This window comes from Psittacula echo (assembly GCF_963264785.1).
Source record: "Psittacula echo genome assembly, chromosome: Z".
NCBI lineage: Eukaryota > Metazoa > Chordata > Aves > Psittaciformes > Psittacidae > Psittacula > Psittacula echo.
Window position 1 is genome coordinate 104594527 of NC_137742.1, and position 24230 is coordinate 104618756.

The 24230-nt window shown below is 51.9% G+C and overlaps 1 protein-coding gene across 5 annotated transcripts; it reads left to right on the forward strand.

Annotated features, from left to right (window-relative positions):
- Positions 1-799: 799 nt before the first annotated feature.
- TCF25 (TCF25 ribosome quality control complex subunit) lies at positions 800-23905 on the forward strand (the record flags this gene model as incomplete). 5 transcript variants are annotated; one of them, XM_080637737.1, is made up of 18 exons in its annotated part: positions 800-967; positions 1910-2077; positions 6850-6924; positions 9475-9599; positions 11109-11174; positions 12304-12386; positions 13200-13330; positions 16615-16714; positions 17637-17730; positions 18679-18771; positions 19389-19494; positions 19886-20045; positions 21241-21328; positions 21906-22064; positions 22323-22413; positions 22713-22792; positions 23388-23460; positions 23693-23905. In XM_080637737.1, the coding sequence occupies 18 exons, from the start codon at positions 800-802 to the stop codon at positions 23852-23854; spliced, it is 2022 nt and encodes a 673-aa protein (XP_080493863.1). In that variant the 3' UTR covers positions 23855-23905. The 5 variants fall into 5 exon arrangements, with proteins under 5 accessions (XP_080493863.1, XP_080493865.1, XP_080493864.1 ...); XM_080637739.1 differs by lacking the exon at positions 11109-11174; XM_080637740.1 differs by lacking the exons at positions 800-967; positions 1910-2077 and adding an exon at positions 3998-4117.
- Positions 23906-24230: the final 325 nt, after the last annotated feature.

A 24230-nucleotide genomic window follows, 5' to 3' on the forward strand; every position in this document is an offset into this window, starting at 1 on the left:
CCTTATGGACCAGAGGGAGGCAAGGCACAGTGACACGATAGCTGCCTGCTGTCCCCCTGTCCCCTCATATCCCCGCCACCGGCAGGACGCTGCAATGGCTACTGTGGGGATAGGTCCTGCCGTGGGGCACCCTCCATTGCCCATTACCCTCAGCCTCCGCCTCCCCCCACCCCTGCTTCTGTGCCAAGCCCTGGCTGTGCCGGGGCAGCCAGTGCCGGGGGCTGGCACGGCCGCTCTGTACGTGCCCACCCCGGCTAATAAACCTGCTAGGCTGCCCCTGGGGCTGTGTGGCTGGTTCTGAGTCGGGTCCTGGGTGGGTGAAGAAGCTGGGGTGGGGGGTGCTGGGTGTCCCACGCCACCATGGCCTATTTGATCACGTGTATTCACCCCGGCCATCCTTCCTTTACCTGTCCCAGGCTGTGCCCCACTCGTGATCCCATGAGAACATCCGTGCTGCCCCATTCCCATGCCCTGAAACTGGCCCCTGCCCCCCTGTGTGCCCGGGGACACCCCAGCCTGTCCCCTGTGTCCCCCAGGGCCTGCCCCCGGGTCTCACCCATGTCCCCAAGCTGTGACCCCGCCACGACCCCGCTGGGGACCCGTGGGAATGCGCACGTTGCCACGCCCCCAGGCCGCGACACATTTCGCGCGGTGCCCGGCGCGGGGCGCGAAACAAGTCGCGGGCGGAGCTCAGTGCGCCTGCGCGGACCGGGGGGGGCGGGCCGACGGCGGAGCGAGCATGTGCAGTGGTGCAGGACAGGGGGGCGGGTGCGCGCAGGCGCAGCGCGGGCAGGGCTCCATGTCGCGGCGGGCCCTGCGGCGGTTGCGAGGGGAGCAGCGGGGCCAGGAGGAGCCGGGCCTGGGCGAGCTGGGCTTTGAGCTCGGCTGCGATGGGCCCCCGCCAGCCGCCGCTTCCAGGGGACGCCGCGGGCCGGCCCGCACCGGTGTCAGTAACCGCTTCGAGCTGGTGAGGGGTGACAGCGCTCGGGACACGGGTTGGGGCCTGTGGGGTGGCGGCGGCCGGGGAGACAGGGGCTGCGGGAGGTGCATGAGATGGCAGCAGCTTGGGGAGGTGTCAGCGGCTGTGAGGGGCTCACCTGGGGCTGTGACCGAGAGGGGTGACAGTGGCTCGGGGGGTGACACTGGGGGGTGACACTGGGGGGACGTTTTGGGAGGGGTGGTATGGGGTCAGTGCCTGGGGTGGGAGGGTAGGGTTCGGGTAGTTCGTGGCTGGGGGTGAGTCAGGGGGGCTGGGGAGCGGGAGAGGAGGGGCCGGGGTGACGAGGGGGTGAAGGGAGGGCTCAAGGGGCAGCAACTGAGAATGAGCAGGAAGGCCTGTGAAGGGGCCTGGGGGGACCAGGCTGGGGTGTGCCAGAGCTGGGCCTGGGTGCTGGGGTGGTCAAGCAGTGGATGAAACTGGTTTTAGAATGTCTCTGCTACCTTTCCAGTGCTGCTAGGTCTCGGTGCTGGAGGTCAGGGGCCTCGGTGGAACATATGGGACCTTGGGGTAATGGGTTCTGGTCACTCCTAGGCCAGTTCTGCTGTCCACTCGCCTTCCCCAGGGGCTGGTTGTGTGAGCATAGGCTCTTCCCAAGTTAGAGCCCAGACAGGGCCATTCCGTAGATGTGTTGTTGTGGCCCTGTGCTCCCCTCCAGCCAGTCAGTGGGTGCACGGCTGTTCAGGCACCTCCTGGGTGACACGTGGAATAAGGGGTCATCCTTGTACATCTACTGGAGAAGCTGTTCAGGCAGCTGAGCCCTGTGCTGCTTCCGCGGCATTTCTCTCCTCTGTTTGCAGGTGGGAGAGGAGCAGACTCGATCCCTGGGGAATTCTGCTCCCTGGGCTCAGGACAGGACAGAGCACAGCCCCGCGCCGGCTGGTTCTGCAGCTTATTTATCTCTGTGTGCAGATCACCGCTGAGGAGTCGGAGGATGAGCCACCGTCTAGAGAGGAGCGAGTAGATACCTGGCTTAGCGCGCAGGATGGAGCAGAGGGGAACAGCAAGAGGACTGCAACTGAAGAGGCTGAAGGTGACAGGCAGAGGGATGGAGAGGAGGCAGAGCAGCCGGACCAAACGGTAACTGAACCACAGAGGGAATGTTCCTGAGAAGGACCTGGTGCTGTGTCCTCATGAGCACTGAGGTCAGGAGGAAAGCCCCCTGGGGTTTTCAAACTGAGATTGCTTCTTTGCTCCTTTCACTGCATACCAAATGGAGCTCTACACCACACACCATACGTGGAGCTGGGCTGGCGGGTGGATGCTCAGTGAAGTGTTTGATTTGGAGAGGAAGGTGTGAAGAACCCAAGCAAATACCAGACGTGGTCTTCCTTGTAGTGTTGTGTCATTCCATGTTAAGGTTCCTTCCTGTGCTTTGTATCAGTTCAGAAGTGTCTTCTTGGAGAAGCTCATAGTGAAAGGGGCGCTTTAATCAACAATTTGACGCTGCAAGTTTAGCCTGTATCTCACCAGAGATGAGGATCAGGGTGAGAGAAGTGGAATCGTCCTCCTGGCCTCACCTGTTCGGGCTCAGCGTTTGGGGTTTCGGTTGCCAGGCAGTGTGGCCAGAGGAGCAAAGACCTCTGTAGTGCTTTCTGGCAGGTTTCTGTGGAGATCTGAATGACTGGTGAAACTGTCATGTTTGCTAGAAAAATAGAAATACAGTTTACGTTAGAGACTGAAGGAGGAATGAAACCTTTGCACCTCACCTGACATATCTAAACTGTTTCTTGCCTGATTTTCTAGTCTCAGACATTGATATGAAAGTCAGCTTAGGCTTAAAACTTTGTAAACCTTTGGTCCTTTTCTTCAGTTTCTCCTGGTGGCTTAATTTTCAGTCACTGGCAAACCTGAAGGTATGAATATTGGTTTTATTTAAGGGCCCTCCTGACATGATAACTGTTACCCACTTCTAGTCATCCATGTGGGTGCTAGTGATACAGCAGTAGCCTGGAGAGCATTAAGAAGGACTACAGAGCCCTGGGAGAGGTGGTTAGGGGCTCTGGAGCTCAGACAGTCTTTTCATCAATTCTCCAGGGTAAAGGGCAGGACCTTAAAAAGGCTAGGTGGATTTGGCAGGTTAATAAATGGTTACAACAGTGGTGCCATAGCAAGGGGTTTGAGTATCTAGAACATGGGACTCAGTCTGGGAGGCCAGGTGTACTGGAGGCTGGTGGAGCTGGTCTGACAACGAAGGGGAAGAGTGGTTTTGGTAGGAGGCTTGCCAGTCTGGTCAAGGATGCTTTAAACTAGATGGGTTGGGGGAGGGGGGCATCGTTCCATCCCAACACTCCCAGTCAGTGTCCAGCACCTATAATTAATGCTTGGAGCAATGTAGAGATATTCCAGCCGCTCCAGCCAATGAGCCGGCTTCATTTGGAGCTCGGCTCAGATGCCTCTGTACAAACACCAGTAGTATGGGGAACAAGCAAGAGGAGTTGGAGATGTGTGCATGTCTACAGGGATATGATATCACTGGTATCACACAAACATGGTGGGATGGCTCCTGTGACCGGAGTGTTGGAATGGAAGGTTACAGGCTCTTTAGAAAAGACAGGCCTGGCAGGCAGGGAGAGGGGGTTGCTATTTATGTTAGGGATAGGCTGGAGAGTATGGAACTCTGTCTGGGGACGGGTGAGCAGTCAATAGAGAGCTTGTGGATGAGGGTTAAAGGGAGAACAGTGATGGAAGACATCACTGTGGGGATCTGTTACAGACCGCCTGATCAAGAGGAATCTGTGGATGAAGTGCTCTATAGGCAGATAGGAACAGCCTCACGCTCACAGGCCCTTGTTCTCATGGGAGACTTCAACCACCCTGGTATCTGTTGGAGCAATGGTACGGCCTGGCACAAGCAATCCAGGAGGTTCCTTGATTGTGTGGAGGACAACTTCCTTCTGCAGGTAACAGAGGAGCCGACAAGGAGAGGTGCCGTGCTTGACCTCGTGCTCACCAACAGGGAAGGGCTGGTTGGAAATGTGACGCTCCAGGGCAGCCTTCGATGCAGCGACCACGAGATGGTTGAATCTGAGATCCTCAGCACAGTGAGAAGAGCGTGCAGCAAGCTCGCTGCCCTGGACTTCAAGAGAGCAGACTTTGGCTTCTTCAGGAGCCTGCTTAGTAAGGTTCCATGGGATACAGCCCTAGAGGGCAGGGGGCCCAAGACGGTTGATATTCAAGGATCACCTGCTACAAGCTCAGGAGTGTTGCATCCCAACTAGAAGGAAGTGCAGCAGGAGGGCCAGGAGACCTCCTTGGATGGATAAGGAGCTGCTGAGGAAACTTCGAAGGGAAAAAGAGCCTTTTTTTTGGTGGGATGTTGTCCAGTGTCATGGTTTAAGCCCAGGCTGTAAATTAGAACCACGCAGTCTACTTCGCCTCCCACCCTTTCTTTCCCCCTGCTCCTGGAGGGACAGGGAGGAGAATCGAAAGAATGCAACTCCCACGGGTTGAGATAAGAACAGTTTAGTAACTAAGGTATAACACAAATCACTACTGCTACCACCAATAATAATAATGATAAGGGAAATAACATGGGAGGAGAATACAACACCTCACTGACCGATACCTTGCCTCCACCCAGCAGTGATCCAGCCCTTCCGGGAACTCTCCATTCTACATCCTGGGCATGACGTGCTGTGGTATGGAATACCTCTTGGCTAGTTTGGGTCAGGTGTCCTGTCTCTGCTTCATCCTGGCTTCCTCTCTTCCCTGACAGAGCATGAGACTCACAAAGTCCTTGGTCAGAGTAAACATTCTGACCAGCAACTGAAAACATCATTTTTATCAGCTCTATTCCCAGGCCGAAAATCAAAAACACAACGCTGCACCAGCTACTAAGAAGGAGAAAAAATGACTGCTACTGCTAAACTAGGACATCCAGGAAGCTAGGGACCAGGTTAGGAAAGCTAAGGCCCAGTTAGAATTAAACCTGGCTAGGGATGTGAAAGATAACAGGAAGAGATTCTATAGGTATACTGCAAATAGAAGACAGACTGGGGACAATATGGGCCCCCTCCGGAAGCTGTCAGGAGAACTGGCTACCCTGGATTTGGAGAAGGCTGAGGTTCTTAATGACTTTGCCTCAGTCTTCACTGGCAAATGCTCTGACCGCACCACCCAAGTCTTGGAAGGCGAATGCAGGGACTGTGAGAATGAAGACCCCAGGCCCACTGTAGGAGAGGATCTGGTTCAAGACCATCTTTAAAACCTAAACGTGCACAAGTCCATGGGACCTGATGAAATCCATCCACGGGTCCTGAAGGAGCTGGCGAATGAAGTCGCCAAGCCACTGGCCATCATATTTGAAAACTCATGGCAGTCAGGTGAAGTTCCCAACCACTGGAAAAAGGGAAATATAACCCCCATGTTCAAGCAGGGGAAAATGGATGACCCGGGGAATTACAGACCAGTCAGTCTCACCTCTGTGCCTGGCAAAATCTTGGAGCAGATTCTCCTGGAAGGCGTGCTAAGGCACATGAAAAACAACAAGGTGCTTGGTGACAGCCAGCATGGCTTCACTAAGGGGAAATCCTGCCTGACCAATTTGGTGGCCTTCTGTGATGGGGCTACAGAACTGATGGACGGGGCAGAGCAGTTGACATCATCTACCTGGACTTGTGCAAAGCGTTCGACTCTGTCCCACATGACATCCTTGTCTCCAAATTGGAGAGACATCAATTTGATGGGTGGACCACTCGGTGGATACAGAACTGGCTGGATGGCCGCACGCACAGAGTTGTGGTCAATGGCTCGATGTCCGGCTGGAGACCGGTAACGAGTGGTGTCCCTCAGGGATGGGTGTTGGGACCGGTCTTGTTCAACATCTTTGTCGGTGACATGGACAGTGGGATTGAGTGCGCCCTCAGCAAGTTTGCCGATGACACCAAGCTGTGTGGTTCGGTTGATACGCCGGAGGGAAGGGATGCCATCCAGAGGGACCTCGACACGCTTGTGAGGTGGGCTGATGCCAACCTTACGAAGTTTAGCCATGCCGAGTGCAAGGTCTTACACCTGGGAGGGAGCAATCCCAGGCACAGCTACAGGTTGGGCAGAGAAGAGATTCAGAGCAGCCCTGCAGAGAAGGACTTGGGGGTGTTGGTCGATGAGAAACTGAACATGAGCCGGCTTCAGTGTGCGCTCGCAGCCCAGAAAGCAACCGTATCATGGGCTGCATCAAGAGGAGCGTGACCAGCAGGTCGAAGGAAGTGATCCTGCCCCTCTACTCTGATCTCGTGAGACCTCACTTGGAGCATTGTGTGCAGTTCTGGTGTCCTCAACATGAGAAGGACATGGAACTGTTGGAACAAGTCCAGAGGAGGCCACGAGGATGATCAGGGGCTGGAGCACCTCCTGTATGAAGATAGGCTGAGAAAGTTGGGGCTGTTCAGCCTGGAGAAGAGAAGGCTGCGTGGAGACCTCAGAGCAGCTTCCAGTATCTGAAGGGGGCCTACAAGGATGCTGGGGATGGACTCTTCATCAGGGACTGTAGTGACAGGACAAGGGGTAAAGGGTTCGAACTGAAACAGGGGAAGTTTAGATTGGATCTAAGGAAGAAATTCTTTACTGAGAGGGTGGTGAGGCACTGGAATGGGTTGCCCAGGGAGGTTGTGAATGCTCCATCCCTGGCAGTGTTCAAGGCCAGGTTGGATGAGGCCTTGGGTGACATGGTTTAGTGTGAGGTGTCCCTGCCCATGGCAGGGGGGTTGGAACTGGATGATCTTAAGGTCCTTTCCAACCCTAACTATTCTATGATTCTATGCTGATCCCTGTGGGAAATGCTTGTCTCCCCATGGAGCTGTCATCCTTGCTGTCCATAGGCACACTGACAGCTGTTCTGTTTATCTTTGCAGGCCATGTTGAGCAACAAGCCGCGAAAGAAGAAAAAGAAAAGGAAAACCAGGAAGACTTCGGCAGGGGAGACCCTGGTATGTCTGCATTTGCTCTCAGAGTTAGTGATTGCGCAAATTTCTCTATTGGGTTAGACAAAGTGGTAACTGAGGTAGCTGCAGAAAAGATTTCAAGGCAAAAATACTCCATTTTTGCATTGTACTCCTTGAAAATTATGAAACAGCAATAGCAGCTTTTGACTGTGGTCCTTCAACAGCCAGGACTGGCACAGCTCTGCAGGTGCTTAGGGCTATGAAATCCTTTCAGCAGCATCTTCTGTCATCTCTGCTTCAAGGTTTCATGCGGGAGAGGTCCTGTGTGAGAAATTTAGCCGTTTTCATTATATTTTCCTTGCCCTGCTGAGGCAGCTTTCCTGGCTCTGCAAAGCCACGCAGAGCTCCCACTGCCAGATTCCATTATCCATATTCCCTTCTCCAAGCACAGCTGCACACTGTTTCTGCAGTTGAAGATCTGATCACTGAATGCTGATAGGAGCATCTGGCACATGCTGTTCCTATGGGACCTGCTCCATCCCCTCAGTGGTGAAGGGAGCAAGGGAACAGTGATTCTCACTAAGCTGTCTACCCCTAAGGAAGCATGCTTGGAGCAAGGACTTTGTCCAGTGTCTCTGTGTGTTGTAGATAAAACTTGAGATAAATCTGTGTGCTTGAATGTACTTTTATCTGATTGAGCTAGGCTGGGAGTCTACTTGAGCTAGGCTAAGAGCCTAAATGGACCACATTATTGGTCTTCTTAATTGAAATAAAGTTCAAGTGGGAGCTAGTTTGCTGCTGAAAGGATTGTGAAATCTTAACTCTATTAACTATATCTTAACTATTCATGTAAGTGAGACCGTTTGCTCATCATCCTGAGCCACGCTGTGTTGCAGTGCTAAAGGGTGAGCTGTGGCTCCAGTGTCAGTGCTTGGCTGGCCACCTTCTCCCTGGGAATTCAGCTGGATGAGCTCAGGAGTGAGTTACCAAGGCAGAGAACCCAGAGAGCTCATTTCCTTTCACAGTCTCAGAATGACAAGCAGCAGGGTGACATCTGCCAGCTCTAGGGAGAATTCATACGTAGAAACAGGCAGTTCCATTTGCCAGCTCGAGATAATACTACATTTGATTGAGCGCTTAAATGCAAAGCAGGTTTTGCACTCTTCATGTGTCCCCTCCATGTGGAGTGGCTATATTTAGCTGGAAGAAGCAAGCTTGCAGTTCTATTTGGGTGTCTGAATGGAGTTCTCTGTTCCACCCACATTCATCATGAGGAGTATGTGAAGTGGCCGTACAAGGAATGTGTCACTTGCTATTTCTGGGGAAAACCAGAGGAAAATCAGGATAAAAGTATTCCACAGGTTTTGCATGTGCACTGCTGGATGTATCCTTTGGGTTGTTGAAAGATAGGAAAAGTGAGAGTGCAATACGTTGGCTTTAAAAGCAAGCGGATTTGATACCGTATTACAAGGGTCATAACAGTAGTGTCTTGGGTTCAGCTGTAACAGTTATTCTTCTCTTTCCTGGTGTCTGGTGCAGTGCTGTGTTTGGTCTTTAGTCTGAGAACAATGCTGATAATACGTTGATGTCTTCATTGTTGATGTGTAGCATTTACCCCGATGAAGGGCTTTTCAGTCTCATGCTCTGCCAGTGAGGAGGGGCATGGGAAGCCGGGAGGAAGCAGAGACAGGACACCTGACCCAGACTAGCCAAAGGGGTATTCATATCACAGCGTGTCATGCCCAGTATAGAAACGGGGGGGAGTTACGCAGAAGGCCCAGATCACTGCTTGGGTTGGGCTGGGTATTGGTCAGCAGGTGGTGAGCAATTGTACTGGGCATCATTTGTGTTCATTGTTCTTTTTTTTCGCTTTCCTTTTTAGTTTTGCATTATCTCCCATCATTAGTAGTAGTAGTAGTAGTTTTGTATTATACTTTAGTTATTGGACTGTTCTCATCTCAACCCGTGGATTTACGTTCTTTCCATTCTGCTCCCTATCCTGCTGGGAGCTGAGTGGGAAGGAGAGAAGTGAGCGGTTGTGTGGTTCTGAGTTACCAGCTGGGCTTAAACCACAAGTAGCTTAGTGTTTCCATAGGAAGTAGATGATACCAGACTAATTATATAAGTAATTTAGGATTGAAATCATCACTCCAACAGTTCAGAGTGTTCTAGGGGTAGTAGTAGAAATAAACAAAACAAAGCAGGGCAAAGGCTGGGTAAGAAGGGGCAGACCAGAGACCAGACCTCCTACCAGCCCCTGCCCGGGATAGATAGATTCAGCTGGCATATTCAGACTCAGGATAGCAACAGTGCTGTGGTGGTACCTTGAGCCAGTGGGGAAGAGCAGCCAGTCCTTCTGGGGGCAGCTCGGAAGGGAAGGCAGGCTCTGGGCAGCATTCTCGAGTGCTGCGTGGAGAGCAGGAGGCCTCAAAAAGAGAGTACATAGCCAGTGGGATAGCATCAGGGTGAGCAGTAGGTGCTACGCTGATATCGCACAGAGATCAAGATGCACCAAAGGACGTGAAGGCAGTGGGGTGTGATCTCTGCTGTGGTGACTTATTCTGTAATAACTGCCTTGTCTTTGCCTATCTTAAGGAAGACAATGACCTGGAAGACATCGACAGCTTGCTGGAGAAGATTGAAGATACCAGTGGGCTATGGCAGCAGACCCAGAGTGGAATAATTGCAGACAGCAGGCCTCTGCTCTATGTAGAGCACAGGTAGTGCCTGCTCCCTTCCTGATTTTGGCCTTTGGTGTGATGGGGATATCTGTTCCCCCAAGGAAGAGAGCTGGGAGCCTTCCACTGTGATCTGGCCATGAATTCGGGACCTTGCTTGAAGGGGGTTGTGGGAATGGAATGGTTGTGCAGGCACCCATTTCTAACTGTTGCTCTTAGATCTATGTTTGGTTTTGAGCAGTGACTAATATTCTCTGCTGTCAAAACCTGGTTGGAGTGGGTAACTGGACCAGATTAGCCTCCAGAGGTGACTTGCAGCCTAACATACACTGTAGGAGAATCTCTTCAGAACTGCTGAGAATACTGGTGCATTAGCTTTGGCATCGAATTGACCTTGCCAGGTGACAGGCTGCATTCAGCCCAGCAGTGGGAGAGCAGGTCCCAGTACACCATGTGCTGTCCTCCAAGGAGGGCTGTGCAATGCCAGGAGCTAAGTTCGCCAGGAAAGCAAGTTAGACTTGTCTAAACTTTCCTGCATGTCACCATCAACAAAGTAGGCTAAGCACCAAGCATGTCCAGGAGCTGGACGATGAGTCTGTGTCAGGCTTGACATCTGTAATATCTGGGCCTGTATCACACTGGGAAACCTGCTGGGAGTTGGCTGGCTGGTATGTCCAGTGTGTTTTGGAGCCCTGGGCTGGTGCAGAAGCTGGCAGCTCTTTCTGTTCTTGGAGATAACATTTAAACCTGTAGCTGGGTCAACTTAACCAGTCCTGGTATTGAAACTCCCAGTCATGCTGTATCAAAACTGAGTCTAGGCTAGCACAGCCGGCTCAGGGACACTGCAGTAAGACTAGAATGTTTACCCAAAGGTGGTTTTGAACTCCAGTGACTTCTCAGGTCAAATAAACATTCAGAAACCTTTGAGAGCTGGATAATCTCCGAGTAGGTGAGAGTTGGCAGTGCTGGATCTCAACTTTCCCACTCCTTCTCTTCAATCCTTGATTGCTGGGCAGCGGAGAGAAACCCCTTTCAAATACATCTCTCTTCTCTGAGCCAAATGTTAGATTAAGAAAACTGTAGGTGCTTTGTTACGAGATCTCTGTATTACTCGTGCCAGCTGTAGTTAGGATGCTTGCCCTGAGTTGTAGGCTGCTACTGCTAAACTCAGCAGCAGGTAGCTTGTCTTTTCCGGGCACACATACCCCAGCTGTGTGCTACTGAATGGAGGCTGACATGGGACTATCTCAGACTAAGGCCCCAGCTGCCCTGGAGAGGGCAGCAGAAGTATGTCACAGCTCAGTGCTGTCTTTGGAGCAGAGCAGGAGGGCAGCATGCTCCTGGTGGAACAGGGCTTTTGATGCCGCATGTTCTTGACCTGCTTTAGTCTCCTTTCTGTGTGTTGTGTCAGATCCATGGTGTGTGTGACAGATGCGGGGCTTAGCCAGAGGCAGTTTGACGTACAGAGCACTTGGGGTTGATGGAGAGGATTAGAATGTGAGACTTTGGGCTGTATTTAACTGCTTTTCTGTCTTGTTTCAACCTTCCCAGAAACTTGAATCCAGAGAACGAGTTGAAGAGATACTTTGGGGCTCGCACTGTACTTGGTGATCAGAGGTTAGTCCAGAACTTAATATTAAACCCTTTCAAAGTCTAGATTAGTGTGTCTGTCCTTCCCTGAGTGCAGCTTACTGAGCCCCCAGTGCCACACCTGGACAGGGAGTCAGGGTTCAGGGTGTCTTACTCATTTAGTAGTGCTTGTTGGGGCAGGAGAATATTTGTTTTGTTAGTAAGTAAGACTTCTGCAGGTTTTTTGATAGCATTTGCTTTTTTTTCTGCTGATATCCCTGCTCATTTACCATCAAAACAACCTTCTAAAATCCTTTCACTCAAATTCATGGAGTGTAGACTCTTAGATTCTTTCTTCCTTCTCCAGCATTTGTCTCCTGTGTCTGTCCCAGAGTCTGATGTCTTACAGAGTGGACCCTGAATATGTTCCAGGGGGTCTCACGCACTGCTTTCAGGGGCTTAGGAAACCTCCTGCTGTTTGGGGACAAGGTCTGTGTGCAGTTACCCATTGCAGTGTGGTCAGCATCATCCATAAACTCCCTGCTTTCGTGAGCTGGTTAAGAAATGTGCATGTAAGAAAAGATTAAGCTCAGAGCAGTGATGGTGGAAGCAAAACCTTTCTCTTAGAGAGTCTGTGGAAGAATATTTAGTGCTTGAGGAAGAAGCAGCAGTGCCTTATGAAGGAAGCATGGCTTTATTAGAGCAGCCTCAATTTCTCGTTTCCTTCTACTGTGAACAAGTGCATTGGTTGCCTTCGTGAATGCAGGTTAAACTGAATCAGTTGACACTTGAAGGCACTGCTGGGAAGAGAGGTGAGTCAGGGGGATGTGGAGCTCTCTTAATGGGACCTGGGAAGCTGTTTGAAGCAAAGAAGCACCTGAGAACTTGGCAGGAATAAAAACGAGGGAGAAGCTATTGAAGTGGAAATGCTGGAGGCACTGGCTGGCCCGGAGAGAAATGCTTCAAGTAAGGCAGAGCCTGAGTGAAAGTATGTTGTATCTTGAAGGCAGACATGTTAAACTCCTGGGCAAAAGCCCTGTGGCAGGGCTGCAGATGGGAAAGAAGTTGGATCTCTTTTTAGTTTTTTTCCCTGAATCATCCTTTTTCTGGCTGGTTTCAGCTCTCCTCATTCTGTCAGTACAGAGAAACTGTGACCTGTCGTGTTTTATTTCCCCAGGCCAAGGCAAAGGCAGCGCCAGTACATCCGCAGCACTTGGCTGACAGTTCCAAAGAATACCTGGCCACGCTATGGCAAAACAGGTGAGGCTTTTGGTACTGCTGCCTTGCCACAGGCGCTGCAAGAGCCTTGGTGCATGGAAACCAGAGCTGCTTTCATCAGCTGCCAGGCCCAGGATAAGCACTGGCTGATGTGGAAAGGGAACTGCTCTGCAGCTGATGGAAATAACCTCCTTCCTCACAGGCAGAACTCTGTTGTGTTGTATCTTGGTATTTGAGAGGTTGTTTTCTCACTTACTGGAGGTAGCAGGTGATGAGAACTTCCTTTCTTAACAGTAGTGTTGCTGAATAATGAGAAATATATATATCTACAAGGGTGCTGGAGAGGGACTGTTCATCAGGGATTGTAATAGGACAAGGAGTGATGGATTCAAACTGAAACAGGGGAGATTTAGGTGTATAAGGCAGAAGTTCTTTCCTGTGAGGGTGCTGAGGCGCTGGCACAGGGTGCCCAGAGAAGCTGTGGCTGCCCCATCCCTGGCAGTGTTCAAGGCCAGGTTGGACACAGGGGCTTGGAGCAAGCTGCTCTAGTGGAAGGTGTCCTTGCCCGTGGCAGGGGTTGGAGCTGGATGAGCTTTAAGGTCCCTTCCAAAACAAACCATTCTATGACTCTGATATCCGTGGGGGAAAGCAAGCAGCCTGCACTTCTATAGTGGGTTTTGGATTTTTACTCATGAGAGGAGGGAAAGGAGTGAAATTCTCTAGGAGTTTCTGAAGACACGTCTGGCTTTGGACTCAGTGACATGGATGAGTTTTCTGTGTGATAAAAGAGCAGAAGAGCAGCTTTTGCTGCTGTGCTGGCAGTGGTGGTACCCACGTCTCCCATGTACCCTGTAGGTATCACCATGCAGCTGGTGGACACCAGGAGAGGAGTCCAGTACTTCACATTCGAGCACCATCGCGAGTACCAGCAAGTGCAGTTCAAGTTCCTGGATGCTGTAGAGTCTATGGACCCCAACAACATTGTGGTAGGTTGTGAAATCAGGTTGCCTGTGCTTTTACCTCCTGCAGCCACTTTCCCTGGCAGGGGAGGTGAGCTGATGCATACCAGAGCTTCTGTTTTTCGCCAGTCTCATTTTGAACAGTGGAGCCCTGTGCCCCCTCCATGTGGAGTGAGGTAGCATTGCTTGCTGGGCTCCACTAAGGTAAGTGAGCACCTTGATGCAAATGAAGTCCAGTGACTGGTGGTGGAACCTTGGTAGCTCTGCCCAAGAACATGCCATGTAGCCATGTGGAAGAGGAGCCCATTGAAAGGCTTTGGCTGAAAGGGTAGGAATAAAGCTCCCTTGTCTCAGCTCTTCAGCTGAGGAAAAACACTGTATAAACGGATCTTTAAATGGGAATCTAAACTGTAGCTGTTCTATTTATAAACTTGCATAAATGAAAATGTGTCTTTTCTTGGTATTTCAGCAAAACAGTCTTTGTATTGAAAGTTTTTCATGTGTGTCCAAGCTTATTGAGTGGAATGGTAACATTTATAATCTGTAGTGATAAGCAGTGGTAAAATTGCTCTGCACGCTGCAGGACCATAATGGACGTATTTTTGCTCTGAAAACCCTGGCCACATGAGCTCAGATACATGCCCTGGAGACATTTCTTAAAGAGGCTATTGTCTACTAAATAAAACTTAACTTCTTTTCTGCTTTCCCACCCTCTGCTCATGGTCACTGCTCTCTCCAGCTCATAAACTCTGCCTGCTGACTGGATGGAGGGATTTGCATTATATGATGCAAGGTAATTCCTCTGCAGCAGCAATGCACCAAAGAGCCAGTATCTTAAGGGCAGCTCAAACACAGTCTTGCTTTGCAAAGCAGGCCGGGATTCCCGTGGTGCATTTTAGCGTTTATGCTCTGTCCCTGTTAAGTGGGTCTGGCTATGTTTGAAGGTACTGGCATTGATCTGACAGAGGGGAGATTGAGATGAGCTCTTAGGCAGAAGTTCTTCCCTGTGAGGGTGCTGAGGCACCCTCTTCTGGGCAGATGTCCCTCTCCGTGGCAGGAGGTTGGGACTGGATGAGCTTTAAGGTCCTTTCCAACCCAGAGCCAACCGTATCCTGGGCTGCATCAAGAGGAGCGTGACCAGCAGGTCGAAGGAGGTGATCCTGCCCCTCTGCTCTGCTCTCATGAGACCTCACTTGGAGCATTGTGTGCAGTTCTGGTGTCCTCAACATACAAAGGACATGGAACTGTTGGAACAAGTCCAGAGGAGGCCACGAGGATGATCAGGGGCTGGAGCACCTCCTGTATGGAGACAGGCTGAGAAAGTTGGGGCTGTTCAGCCTGGAGAAGAGAAGGCTGCGTGGAGACCTCAGAGCAGCCTTCCAGTATCTGAAGGGGGGCCTATAAGGATGCTGGGGAGGGACTATTCATCAGGGACTGTAGTGACAGGACAAGGGGTAAGGGGTTCGAACTGAAACAGGGGAAGTTTAGATTGGATCTAAGGAAGAAATTCTTTACTGTGAGGGTGGTGAGGCACTGGAATGGGTTGCCCAGGGAGGTTGTGAATGCTCCATCCCTGGCAGTGTTCAAGGCCAGGTTGGATGAGGCCTTGGGTGCCATGGTTTAGTGTGAGGTGTCCCTGCCCATGGCAGGGGGGTTGGAACTAGATGATCTTAAGGTCCTTTCCAACCCTAACTATTCCATGATTCTATGATATTACTACAGCTTTAGTCTTCTGTTCTTCTGTTAAGGGTAAAATTTAACCTATGGGTTCGCTGATGCCAGAAGTACTTCCAAACCCCAACCAGTTTATCTGCAGTAACCACAGTCTCAGTGTTGTTGGAGCCCTGATCTGCCTTGCTGCTGTCACTTCAGCATACAAAACCTTATTCTGGGGGGAGTCCTGCTCAGTGAGTGCTTTTTCTGCTCTTGCTAGTGGATTGAAAGGGTCTTGCTGGAGAGGTTGTGTGCAAAGAGTGCTTTTTGACATTGCCATGACCATTGGTGCCTCATCTCTTCCAAAAAGGACTGGAGAGGAACTTAAGAGCAAGCAAAGAAGGGGTAAAACATCAGGGAGGTGGCACTGAGGCAAAGGCGCTGGCCTGGGACAGCCCAGAGCAAAAGGCTTTGTACTGTAGGTGGCTGCACTGTCCACCATCCTGCACAACTTCTGGACCTTTTGAAGCTGCATTTTACAGTTTGTGGGAAGGAAAATCCTCAAACTAAACTGTGAGGAAATGTAAAGTAGTTTCACTATTTTAATATTGAAACTGAGTTTGAGGTGCTTGGGAAAAGTAGCCCATTTATAATTAGTGAATGCAAAGGGGGTTTGTGGTTAAAGTTCTATTCTGAAGTCTGGAAAAGAATTAATCCATTACTGCTCAGGAGCTGGATCCTGCAGTTGCAATAGATGTATCAAAATGTCCACCTGATACCCAGAGGAAGCAAAAGGCTGATGAAATGCCAAGAATTATTAACGGATAGAGAATAAACTAAACATGTAATTATGCCTGATATGTGCCTCTTGACTCCTGAATGCAGTCCTGGGCCCTCCCCTTCAGAAGGGAATGGAGGAGCTGGGGGGGATTCAAAGGAGAACAGTAGAGATGATCAAAGGCCTGGCATGGCCCTGGTGCTGGAAGAGCTGGGTTGGCTGGAGCGAGCTGCCTGAGGGAAGCTGTGATCAAGGGCTCAGATCGTGCTCTGAGTGGGGAGAGATCTCCCTGTTGTCCCTTTCAGCACAGGGACAGAGCTGGCAGGTTGGGATGAAAAGAAGTTCTTCACACTGTGTGCTTAAGCGGCAGCTTTCTGTGTTGCAGAGCTGAGGTGCTGGAAAGGTACCTGCGTCAGTAAGGGAACAAATTCACGAGAGGAGATGCCACTAATGTAAGCAGCATCTTTGATAGAGGGGTCTCTGAACCCCTAAAAGTTGGCAGCTTAGGGTATGCTGGGAGCCATCATGTATGCCCAGCCTTGTGCCTTCTTTCCTAGGCATCTGTTTTTGGAGACAGGGCAAGATGGACCTCTACTCTGATCCAGTGTTGCTGTTCTTAGGTTCTTTTAATCCGTAGTTTCAGCTTTTCACATGAGGTGTGTCCCGAGCATTGCCTTACAATCTGAGCATTGCCTCTCTGATGGTGTGGGACAGGATTTCTTTACCTTCATACCCCAGAGCAGGAGCAGCCTCTCTCTCTTGCCTGTGGTGTAAGGGCATTTGCCTCCCTGCCAGGCTTTCAGAGCTTACCTTGCAGGCAGAGTGCACAAGAATCCAGTGATTCGTGCCATTGTCTAATAAAGCTCATGTTCTTCTGTAGCTGCTGCTTCAGATGAACCCATATCATGTGGACTCCCTTCTGCAGCTCAGTGATGTGTGCCGGATGCAGGAGGATCAGGAGATGGCCCGTGATCTCATAGGTAAGAGCTGAGGTGAGGAGCAGAGGTCCTGGTGTGAATTAGTGATCAAATGCTTTTGGTTTTGGTTCATAGAAAAGCAGCAAACCAGCAAAGTTGGCTTGGCTCTGTGTTTGCGACTGGGGCTGTGAGCACTCAGCCTTCATTGTCCTGCAAACCAGCAGCTTTTGCTGGAGGCTTTTAAACAAAGCCAGACATGCTTCTCTGGGGCAGAGCACATCAGCGATCACCTTCAAAATGAATAGGATTGTCTGGACATGGTGGAGTCCCACCAGCAGGAAATCCCTTACAAGAGGAGAGTCTGACTTAGTAGCTACAACATCCATCAGTGCAAGGGGCTGCTGCAGGAAGCCTACTCCTCTGCAGAGAGCCAGCCCTGCCCTCCAGGCCAGCCTGCCTTGCCTTCCTCTGACCAGCATCTTGCAGGTCAGGCCCTGCTTGCTCCTCAAGGCTGCATGGAGCGGGAGGCATCCCAGAGGATGCTGTCTCCCTTGGATGGCCATGCTGCAGTCTCTGGTGTCAGGTGGGCTGTTTGGTGTTAGATGAGGCATGTGCTCTGCAGCATGAGAGCAGAAGCAAGAGGTAAGGTGAGGATGAGATCTTTGGCTTCCCCTTGTGAAAATAATTGTGGCAGAGGCAGCTGTACCAGCGTCACTCCCAGACCTCCAGAAGAGTTACTTTTCACAACTGGAGCATCATCTAATTTCCCACAGGAGGGAAGAGGGCTCACCTCCCTGGGTGTATCTGTTGCAACCACATAGTCTGCAGTAGCTTTGTGCTTTGCTAGGCTGTGAGCAAGCATATATCATGGGGATCAGAGCTCTCGGTGTCTTCTGGGCTAAATGGATTGCCATTCTGTGCGCTCTGGGACTGTGTGGTTTGCTGGGGTGATGGCGTACCCTGACACTGTCCTTGCTGCCTGCAGAGCGAGCGCTGTACAGCATGGAGAGCGCCTTCCACCCTGTCTTCAGTCTGACCAGTGGGACCTGCAGGCTGGACTACCGGCGCCCCGAGAACAGGTATGTGGCACATCTGCCTGCCCCACGTCTGCTGGAGAGCTGTCACAGTGTGTCCTGGCCTACTTTGGACACAGAGACCCAGATTCCCAATGTCTGCTGCATCATCCACAGTGGCAGGGGGACCTTGAATGTCCCTTTCTGTCAGAACAGGCTCTGGCAGTTGGTGGCAGTGCCCTCAGCAAGGCAACAGCTCCTGAGATGAGTGCTGGGGTAAATGCGGCTCTTGCTTCTTTACCAAGCTCTTTCCCAAGGGGTTTCTTACTGTAGCAGTAGCTGTTCCTCCCTGTCACATCCTTTTCATGTGACCAGTGCCCCTTAGTCCAAAATGGCATTTATTGTCACAGTGTGTTTATGACTGTGTTTGGTCACTTTGCTTCCTGCCCGGCACTCAACTGTATCTTTACATAATGACAGCTCTGCAGCTGCAGGGAAAGGTGACTTTATTTTGGGAATTTTCCAGTCAGCTGACCCATGTCATCTCTCCCAAACTGCTGTACCTGGAGGTTGCTCACATTTCCAGCACCTGGTTGCTGACGGGCTTTGTGCCATCTGTGACCTGAACGCTGCGATCTGTAACACCAGTTTGGGTGCTAGTGCTCCTCTGATAACGCATCATGCATGCTGTGTCACTGTCCCTGTGGCTGAGCAGGCTGGGACAAGGCAGGATGCAGACTTTATGGATTTACTTTTTTTTGTTGTCTGAGTTGTCGGCCCTGGTCTGTGGAATCCATGCCCTGGTCTGTGCTGGCCCTACAGTTGCACAAAGAGATAAAAGCAGTAAGAGATGGGAACGTGGAGAGGTCTGTGTCACTGTGTACTGCACCAGGCCAGGTTCCCTGGACCCTCCAGGCTGCATCCCAGTGCTGATGCTCAGGGAGCAGTGTGTCTGTGTCCCCATTTGTGAGCTCCAAATGTGGCTTCTAAAACCTATTGCTGCTCCCCACACAGGGCTTTCTTCCTGGCCCTCTTCAAGCATCTGATGTTTCTGGAGAAGAGAGGCTGTCCCCGCACAGCCCTGGAGTTCTGCAAGCTGATTTTGAGGTAGGTGTCCTCGCCAAGAGCTGTGCCCCGTTCCCTGTGGGACAGGACAGGGAATTGCAAGCTGGGAGAAACACACTTCTAACAATGCACCAAACCTAACCTGCGCAGGACTAAAACCCTGCAGGTGCCCTGCTGCTCCCAGGCTCAGTGAGGGCTGTTTCCACTCTTTACAGATGCAGTGTCAGAGGTTAGCTTTGGGCACATCTGTGGTGCTGCTTTGAAGATTAGGAGGTTGTGGAGGAGATTTAAGCAGGTGGGACCAGAGTGGCCCTTGCACTTGACCATGGAGCTGTGTGCCTGGCTGGCTGGTAGAGCAGAACTCAGACTCTGCGTAGCAGGTGTACGCTGGTGGTTTCAATTTGTGGCCATCAGTCTTCCTCATAGGTGGTGATGGGGCACTGTCACCCCTCTGCAGGGACACAAGAGAGGGCAGGGCATTGAACCGTCAGCCTGGCCGTGTGGGGACAATCGTGTTCCTGTTCTCCCTGCTTGCTGAGTCATGGAAGTTCTCTAGATGCTAGTGGGAAAGTCTTGTTTGACTTAGAAATGAGGGCAGCTATTTCAGCTGTTGTGACACTGATTTTTATTTCCCTTCCTTGTGTTCTCTACCCCTGAAGCCTTGATCCAGAGAATGACCCACTGTGTGTGCTGCTGATGATTGATTTTCTGTCCCTCCGAGCTAGAGAATACACCTTCCTGATCCGCATGTTCCAGGAGTGGGAGGTGAGATACCAACAAGCAGCCCTGGTGAGAAAGGCAGTTTGGGGGGAAAAGCTGCTTCCTGATGCGGGAGCAGGGAAACCTGCCTAGGCTGTGTCACGGTGCATAAGGGATTCCTAAGGAGGTTAGCCCTTTGCAGCTGTCTGGCAGCCAGGCTGGCATCCCAACAACATTGGAATGACCTGTTAAGGCTTGGGGGGAGGGTTATTTTTGTAATCCTGGTACCCTGCAAACAATTGTACAGACTCAAATTGCTTACTCAGTGCTGGGGGCACCAAGCCAGCAGCTGTGAAGTAACTTAATCGAGTGAGCAGGAGCCTGTGTGCAGCCCAGCCCCATCGAGATGGTTCTGCATAGGATCATTTCTCGTTAAATGTATCCCTCTGATCTGCAGAGTCACCGGAACCTGTCCCAGCTGCCCAATTTTGCCTTCTCGGTGCCGCTGGCCTATTTCTTCCTGAGCCAGCAGGAGGAGCGCTCCGAGCTGGAGCTAAGCCAGGCCCGGGAGAAAGCCGCCCGGCTCATCCAGCTGGCGTTGGTCATGTTCCCAAGTGGTAAGTCTGTCCCCACCGGTAAGTCCGTCTCTGCAGGCTTTGCCGCTCTCTCCATCTCTGAGAGCGCAGGCTGGGTCCCAGGCAGGCAAATGCAGAGACAGCAGTTTGCCTGTGGCTTGCAAATGACATTCACCTCTGTCTGTGGGAGATGGGAGCCCTGACTCAGAGGGTGACCAGGCAGGCTGGCCATGGCGGCAGGTAGAATCCCAGTCTGGTTTGGGTTAGAGGGGACTTTAAAGCTCATCCAGTTCCAACCTCCAGCCATGGGCAGGGACGCCTTCCACTAGAGCAGGTTGCTCCAAGTCCCTGTGTCCAACCTGGCCTTGAGCACTGCCAGGGATGGGGCAGCCACAGCTTCTCTGGGCACCCTGTGCCAGCGCCTCAGCACCCTCACAGTGAAGCAGTGGTGGTGGGATTCAGCCTTCCTGCACCATGGCAGGGCAGGTGAGAGCATGGTGGAGCTACACAGGGCACCCCGCAGCTGTGAACCCTTGATGTGAGTGTTAGGAAGAGACTGGTGATTGTTCTCTGTGCTGCACAGCCTCCTTGGAGCAGCTGATGCCCCTTCATTAGAGATGGTCATGGGCAAGTTAGGGGAGCATGAGAACCAGAGCCTTGGAGCAGGAAAATATTTCACCCCAGGGTTGCCCAGACCAGAGACAGCAAGTTTCTCTTGGCTTTCCCTCCCAGACACTGCTCGGCTTTAGATGTGCTCTTCATGGGTACCCATCTGTCTTGCTTTCATCAAGTTGATGCTGCTGTCCATGAAAGGAGATGCACAGCCCCTCTGGGCCCGGAGGAGGGTGTGTCTTTATAGGCAAGAATAACCAGCTCTCAAACAGAGGTTTAGTTTTGTGGTAGCTGAAACCATCCTTTTTGTCATGGTGACTGAAATAAAACTTGTTGAAGTTCAAAGGCCAGCAGTGTTAAGTGCAGAAAATTTCACCTTATTGCATCGGGGGAAAAAAAAGTTTGTTGTTCTTTTACATTTACCCTGAATCTGTTTCCATCATCCACACAGAGATCAGAGCACACCACAGTCCGCAGCAGCATCCTCACACCCCATGTGGGTCCTCCGTCAGTGCCCTGATGGCGTGCTGCCCCCCGGGTTGGGGCTGTGTCCTTGCAGCCCTGGCCATGCTGTGGTGCTCCTCACCAGGCTGTTGATAATGAGTTGTCTGTCTTTCTCCTGCAGTTCTTATGCCGTTGTTGGATCACTGCAGTGTGCAGCCTGATGCCAGGGTCACGAACCATTCCTTTTTCAGGCTGAATGCTCAGATCAGGTAAGCCCTGGAGATGTTGTCAGTAAAGACAAGGAATTGATCTTGCTGATAGTGGGGCTTTTGCTTGCTCAGGCAGCTAATGGAGATACAAAACTGCAGAGAAAAATATTTGGTTTTCCTGAGTAGGCTCTTAGATGCTTTGATAATGAATTTCCATAATGGCTGCCAGATAATGCTGATAGACACTCCTCATCCACTAATGTGGATGGGTCAGAAGTTCATGCTAAAGATTGCTGCTGCCTGTAGTGAGAGAGAGCAATGTGTGTGTGCTCTCAGGGCAGGCTGTTTCCTACCAGTCTGGATTTCTCTGACACGTGGTCCTCATAAACACACAAATGGTCTCCTGCTCATGTCAAGGCAACGTTAACTTTCATCTCATGGCTCTGCTTATCCCAAAAATAGACAAAGACAGAAAAACTGGTGAAGGTAGATGGAAATAGCAAAGCAGGGAGCTTGCGATTCCTTTCTTTGTGTTCTCGCACTGAAGCACAGTGTGGAGACGAGCCCTTGCCAGCCCTCACAGGGACCTGCAGGTGGGAAGGAGGAGAGTGCCATGAATAACAACTGTCTCCCATAGCCAGCCTCCTGCCTTGAACCAGCTGACATGCCTCTACGTGGGAAGGACTCACTCGCTGTGGAAGGACCCAGCTGTCATGGCATGGCTGGAGACCAATGTCCACGAGGTGCTGTGCATGGTGGATGCCCAAGACCCGCTGGTGGAGGAGTCTGAGCACAAGTGAGTGCAGCAGGAGGATTTTGCTCTACTGGCCCAGTGAGAAAGATCTATACAGTGTCCCTGAGCTGTTCTGCTCTTTGGGCTGGAGGTCAGCAGCTGCCAAGCAACTTCGGCTTGGCTTCAAGCCAGTTCCATCCAATACAGCGTGTGCCCCCAGAGCCAGGGATGAAGCTGATGATGCACCTAGAGAAGCAGAAATGCAAATGTGGCTGTGCTGAGCTGTGCTCAGTGCGGTCCTCTGTCTCCTCCCCACTTTAGGAGAAAGATGCGGTACCAGAGCGCGCCCAGGAACATTTACCGGCACATCATCCTCTCGGAGATGAAGGAGGCCACAGCAGCTCTGCCTCTGGTGAGGTGTCTTGATGGGGCACAGGCACTGCCACTGTGTGCACTGTGGTGGCACTCACATCCCTGCTGTGCACACAGATGCTGGGCACATCTTAAACCCCAAACCCAGCAAAAAGCATCCACCTGACCCTGAAGTGTCCTCCCTGTAGCTCAGCTTCCCAGGCCATCACACAGGGCATGTATGGACAGGCTGGGCACTGCACTCCCCCAGGCTTGTCCAGCTGGTCTGACCATCCCCATGCCTTGGTGCTTGCTGCTGCTGGCAATGCAGCTTCACCCCTTCTTTTTGCTTCCCCCCAGGAGGTGACCTCGCAGCCTGTGATGGGGTTTGATCCGTTGCCTCCGTTGGACTCCATCGTTTCCTACACCAGACCAGAAAGGTACCTCCTCCACCCCTTGCTTCCAGGCTGGCACAACCAACATGTTCCTGGCACGCCCTCAGCCCCAGGCCTGGGTGCACATGGGTGCTTGGAGCTGATGGTCCTCCTCCATCTCGGAGGAAGAGCTGCCTGGCTTGTGGCACATACAGGCAGGACTTGCCCTGCTGCTTTTCCTTAGTGGTCACCACTAGAGACGGCGACTGTTTGCAGCCATTAAGGCAAAGGCCACTGAACAACTTCAGCTGTTTCTTCACCAAGGTGGTTTGGGATAAACACAGGCTGAAGCGTAGCCAGCCACAGTGTGCACGGCCTGTTGAGGTGAACCCATACATGTCTTATGCATTGATCCAGCTTGGAGCAAACCTAGCAGTGGTTTTAGTGACTGCTGTAGCCAGCTGCTGGCTGCCCAGGAGGGAAAAAAATCCCCAAAATCCCCAGGAATCCCTCAAATCCCTGCTTCAAGGCTGGCTCAGGAGCAGTCGGGTGCTGTTCTGGACAGTGTGGCTCTCTCCAGCATCCCTGCACTGCCTCAGCCTCAGCGTGAGGTCGAGTACCAAGCTGCTCCCTTAACCCTGCTGCGACTTCTATCTTTCAGGACAACTCATCCATCCAACGAAAGCACTTTATCTCTCTTCTTCCGGTCGCTGTTGCCAAATTTCAACTTGCAGGTATGTGCATTGGGCTCCTGCAGGCAAATCTGAGCACGCTTCTGCTGTCGGTACACAGTAGTTTCCACTGCACAGTGTTTCTGCAAAGGGAGTGGCTCTTGGCATATGCAGTGTGTATTAAACGTCAGGTTGCAGAGCAGCCTGATGCTTTTTGGCAAGCAGGAGCGTCTCTCCCTGCCTGCTGCAGGCACGCAGCTCCCTGCATGGCCGCTCCAGCTCTGCTGTCTTGCAGGAGGATCTCAGGCCTGATGGGGATGAAGAGGCTGGAGCAGGGCAGGACCTGAACCAGGGGGTGAACAGGCTCATGGCAGCCATGCGGGACATGCTGGCGAACATCCAGTTCCAGGAACCCCCCCGAGATGACAACCCTGAAGGAGACGGTGACTGGGACTGAGCAGAAAGCACGTGTCATTCACCACCCCTCTGTGACCTCCCCCCCCGACTCGTATCCACTCCAATAAAGTGGACACAAACTCCAGGCACCCACTCGCTGTGGGGATGGGCTCTGCTGGGAAGGGGTGGGACTGCCACTGTGGCACCTTTCACCTCTCAGCGGGGGCTGAGGGCTGTCTGAGCGGGCAGAACTAATCTACAGCAGCTGTCCCTCTGCCTCCTGTCAGCTTAGTCCCTTCTGGCCTCCTCCAAGTGTGTTTGCTGCCCCCTTCGTCTCCAGCTCTTGTCTTGTTTAATGGCTGGTGGCTTTTTTTGTATGCTCCTGAGCCTGAAGCCTCCTTCCCTCCATGAAACAGCACTGGATCTTCCAGCTCTCT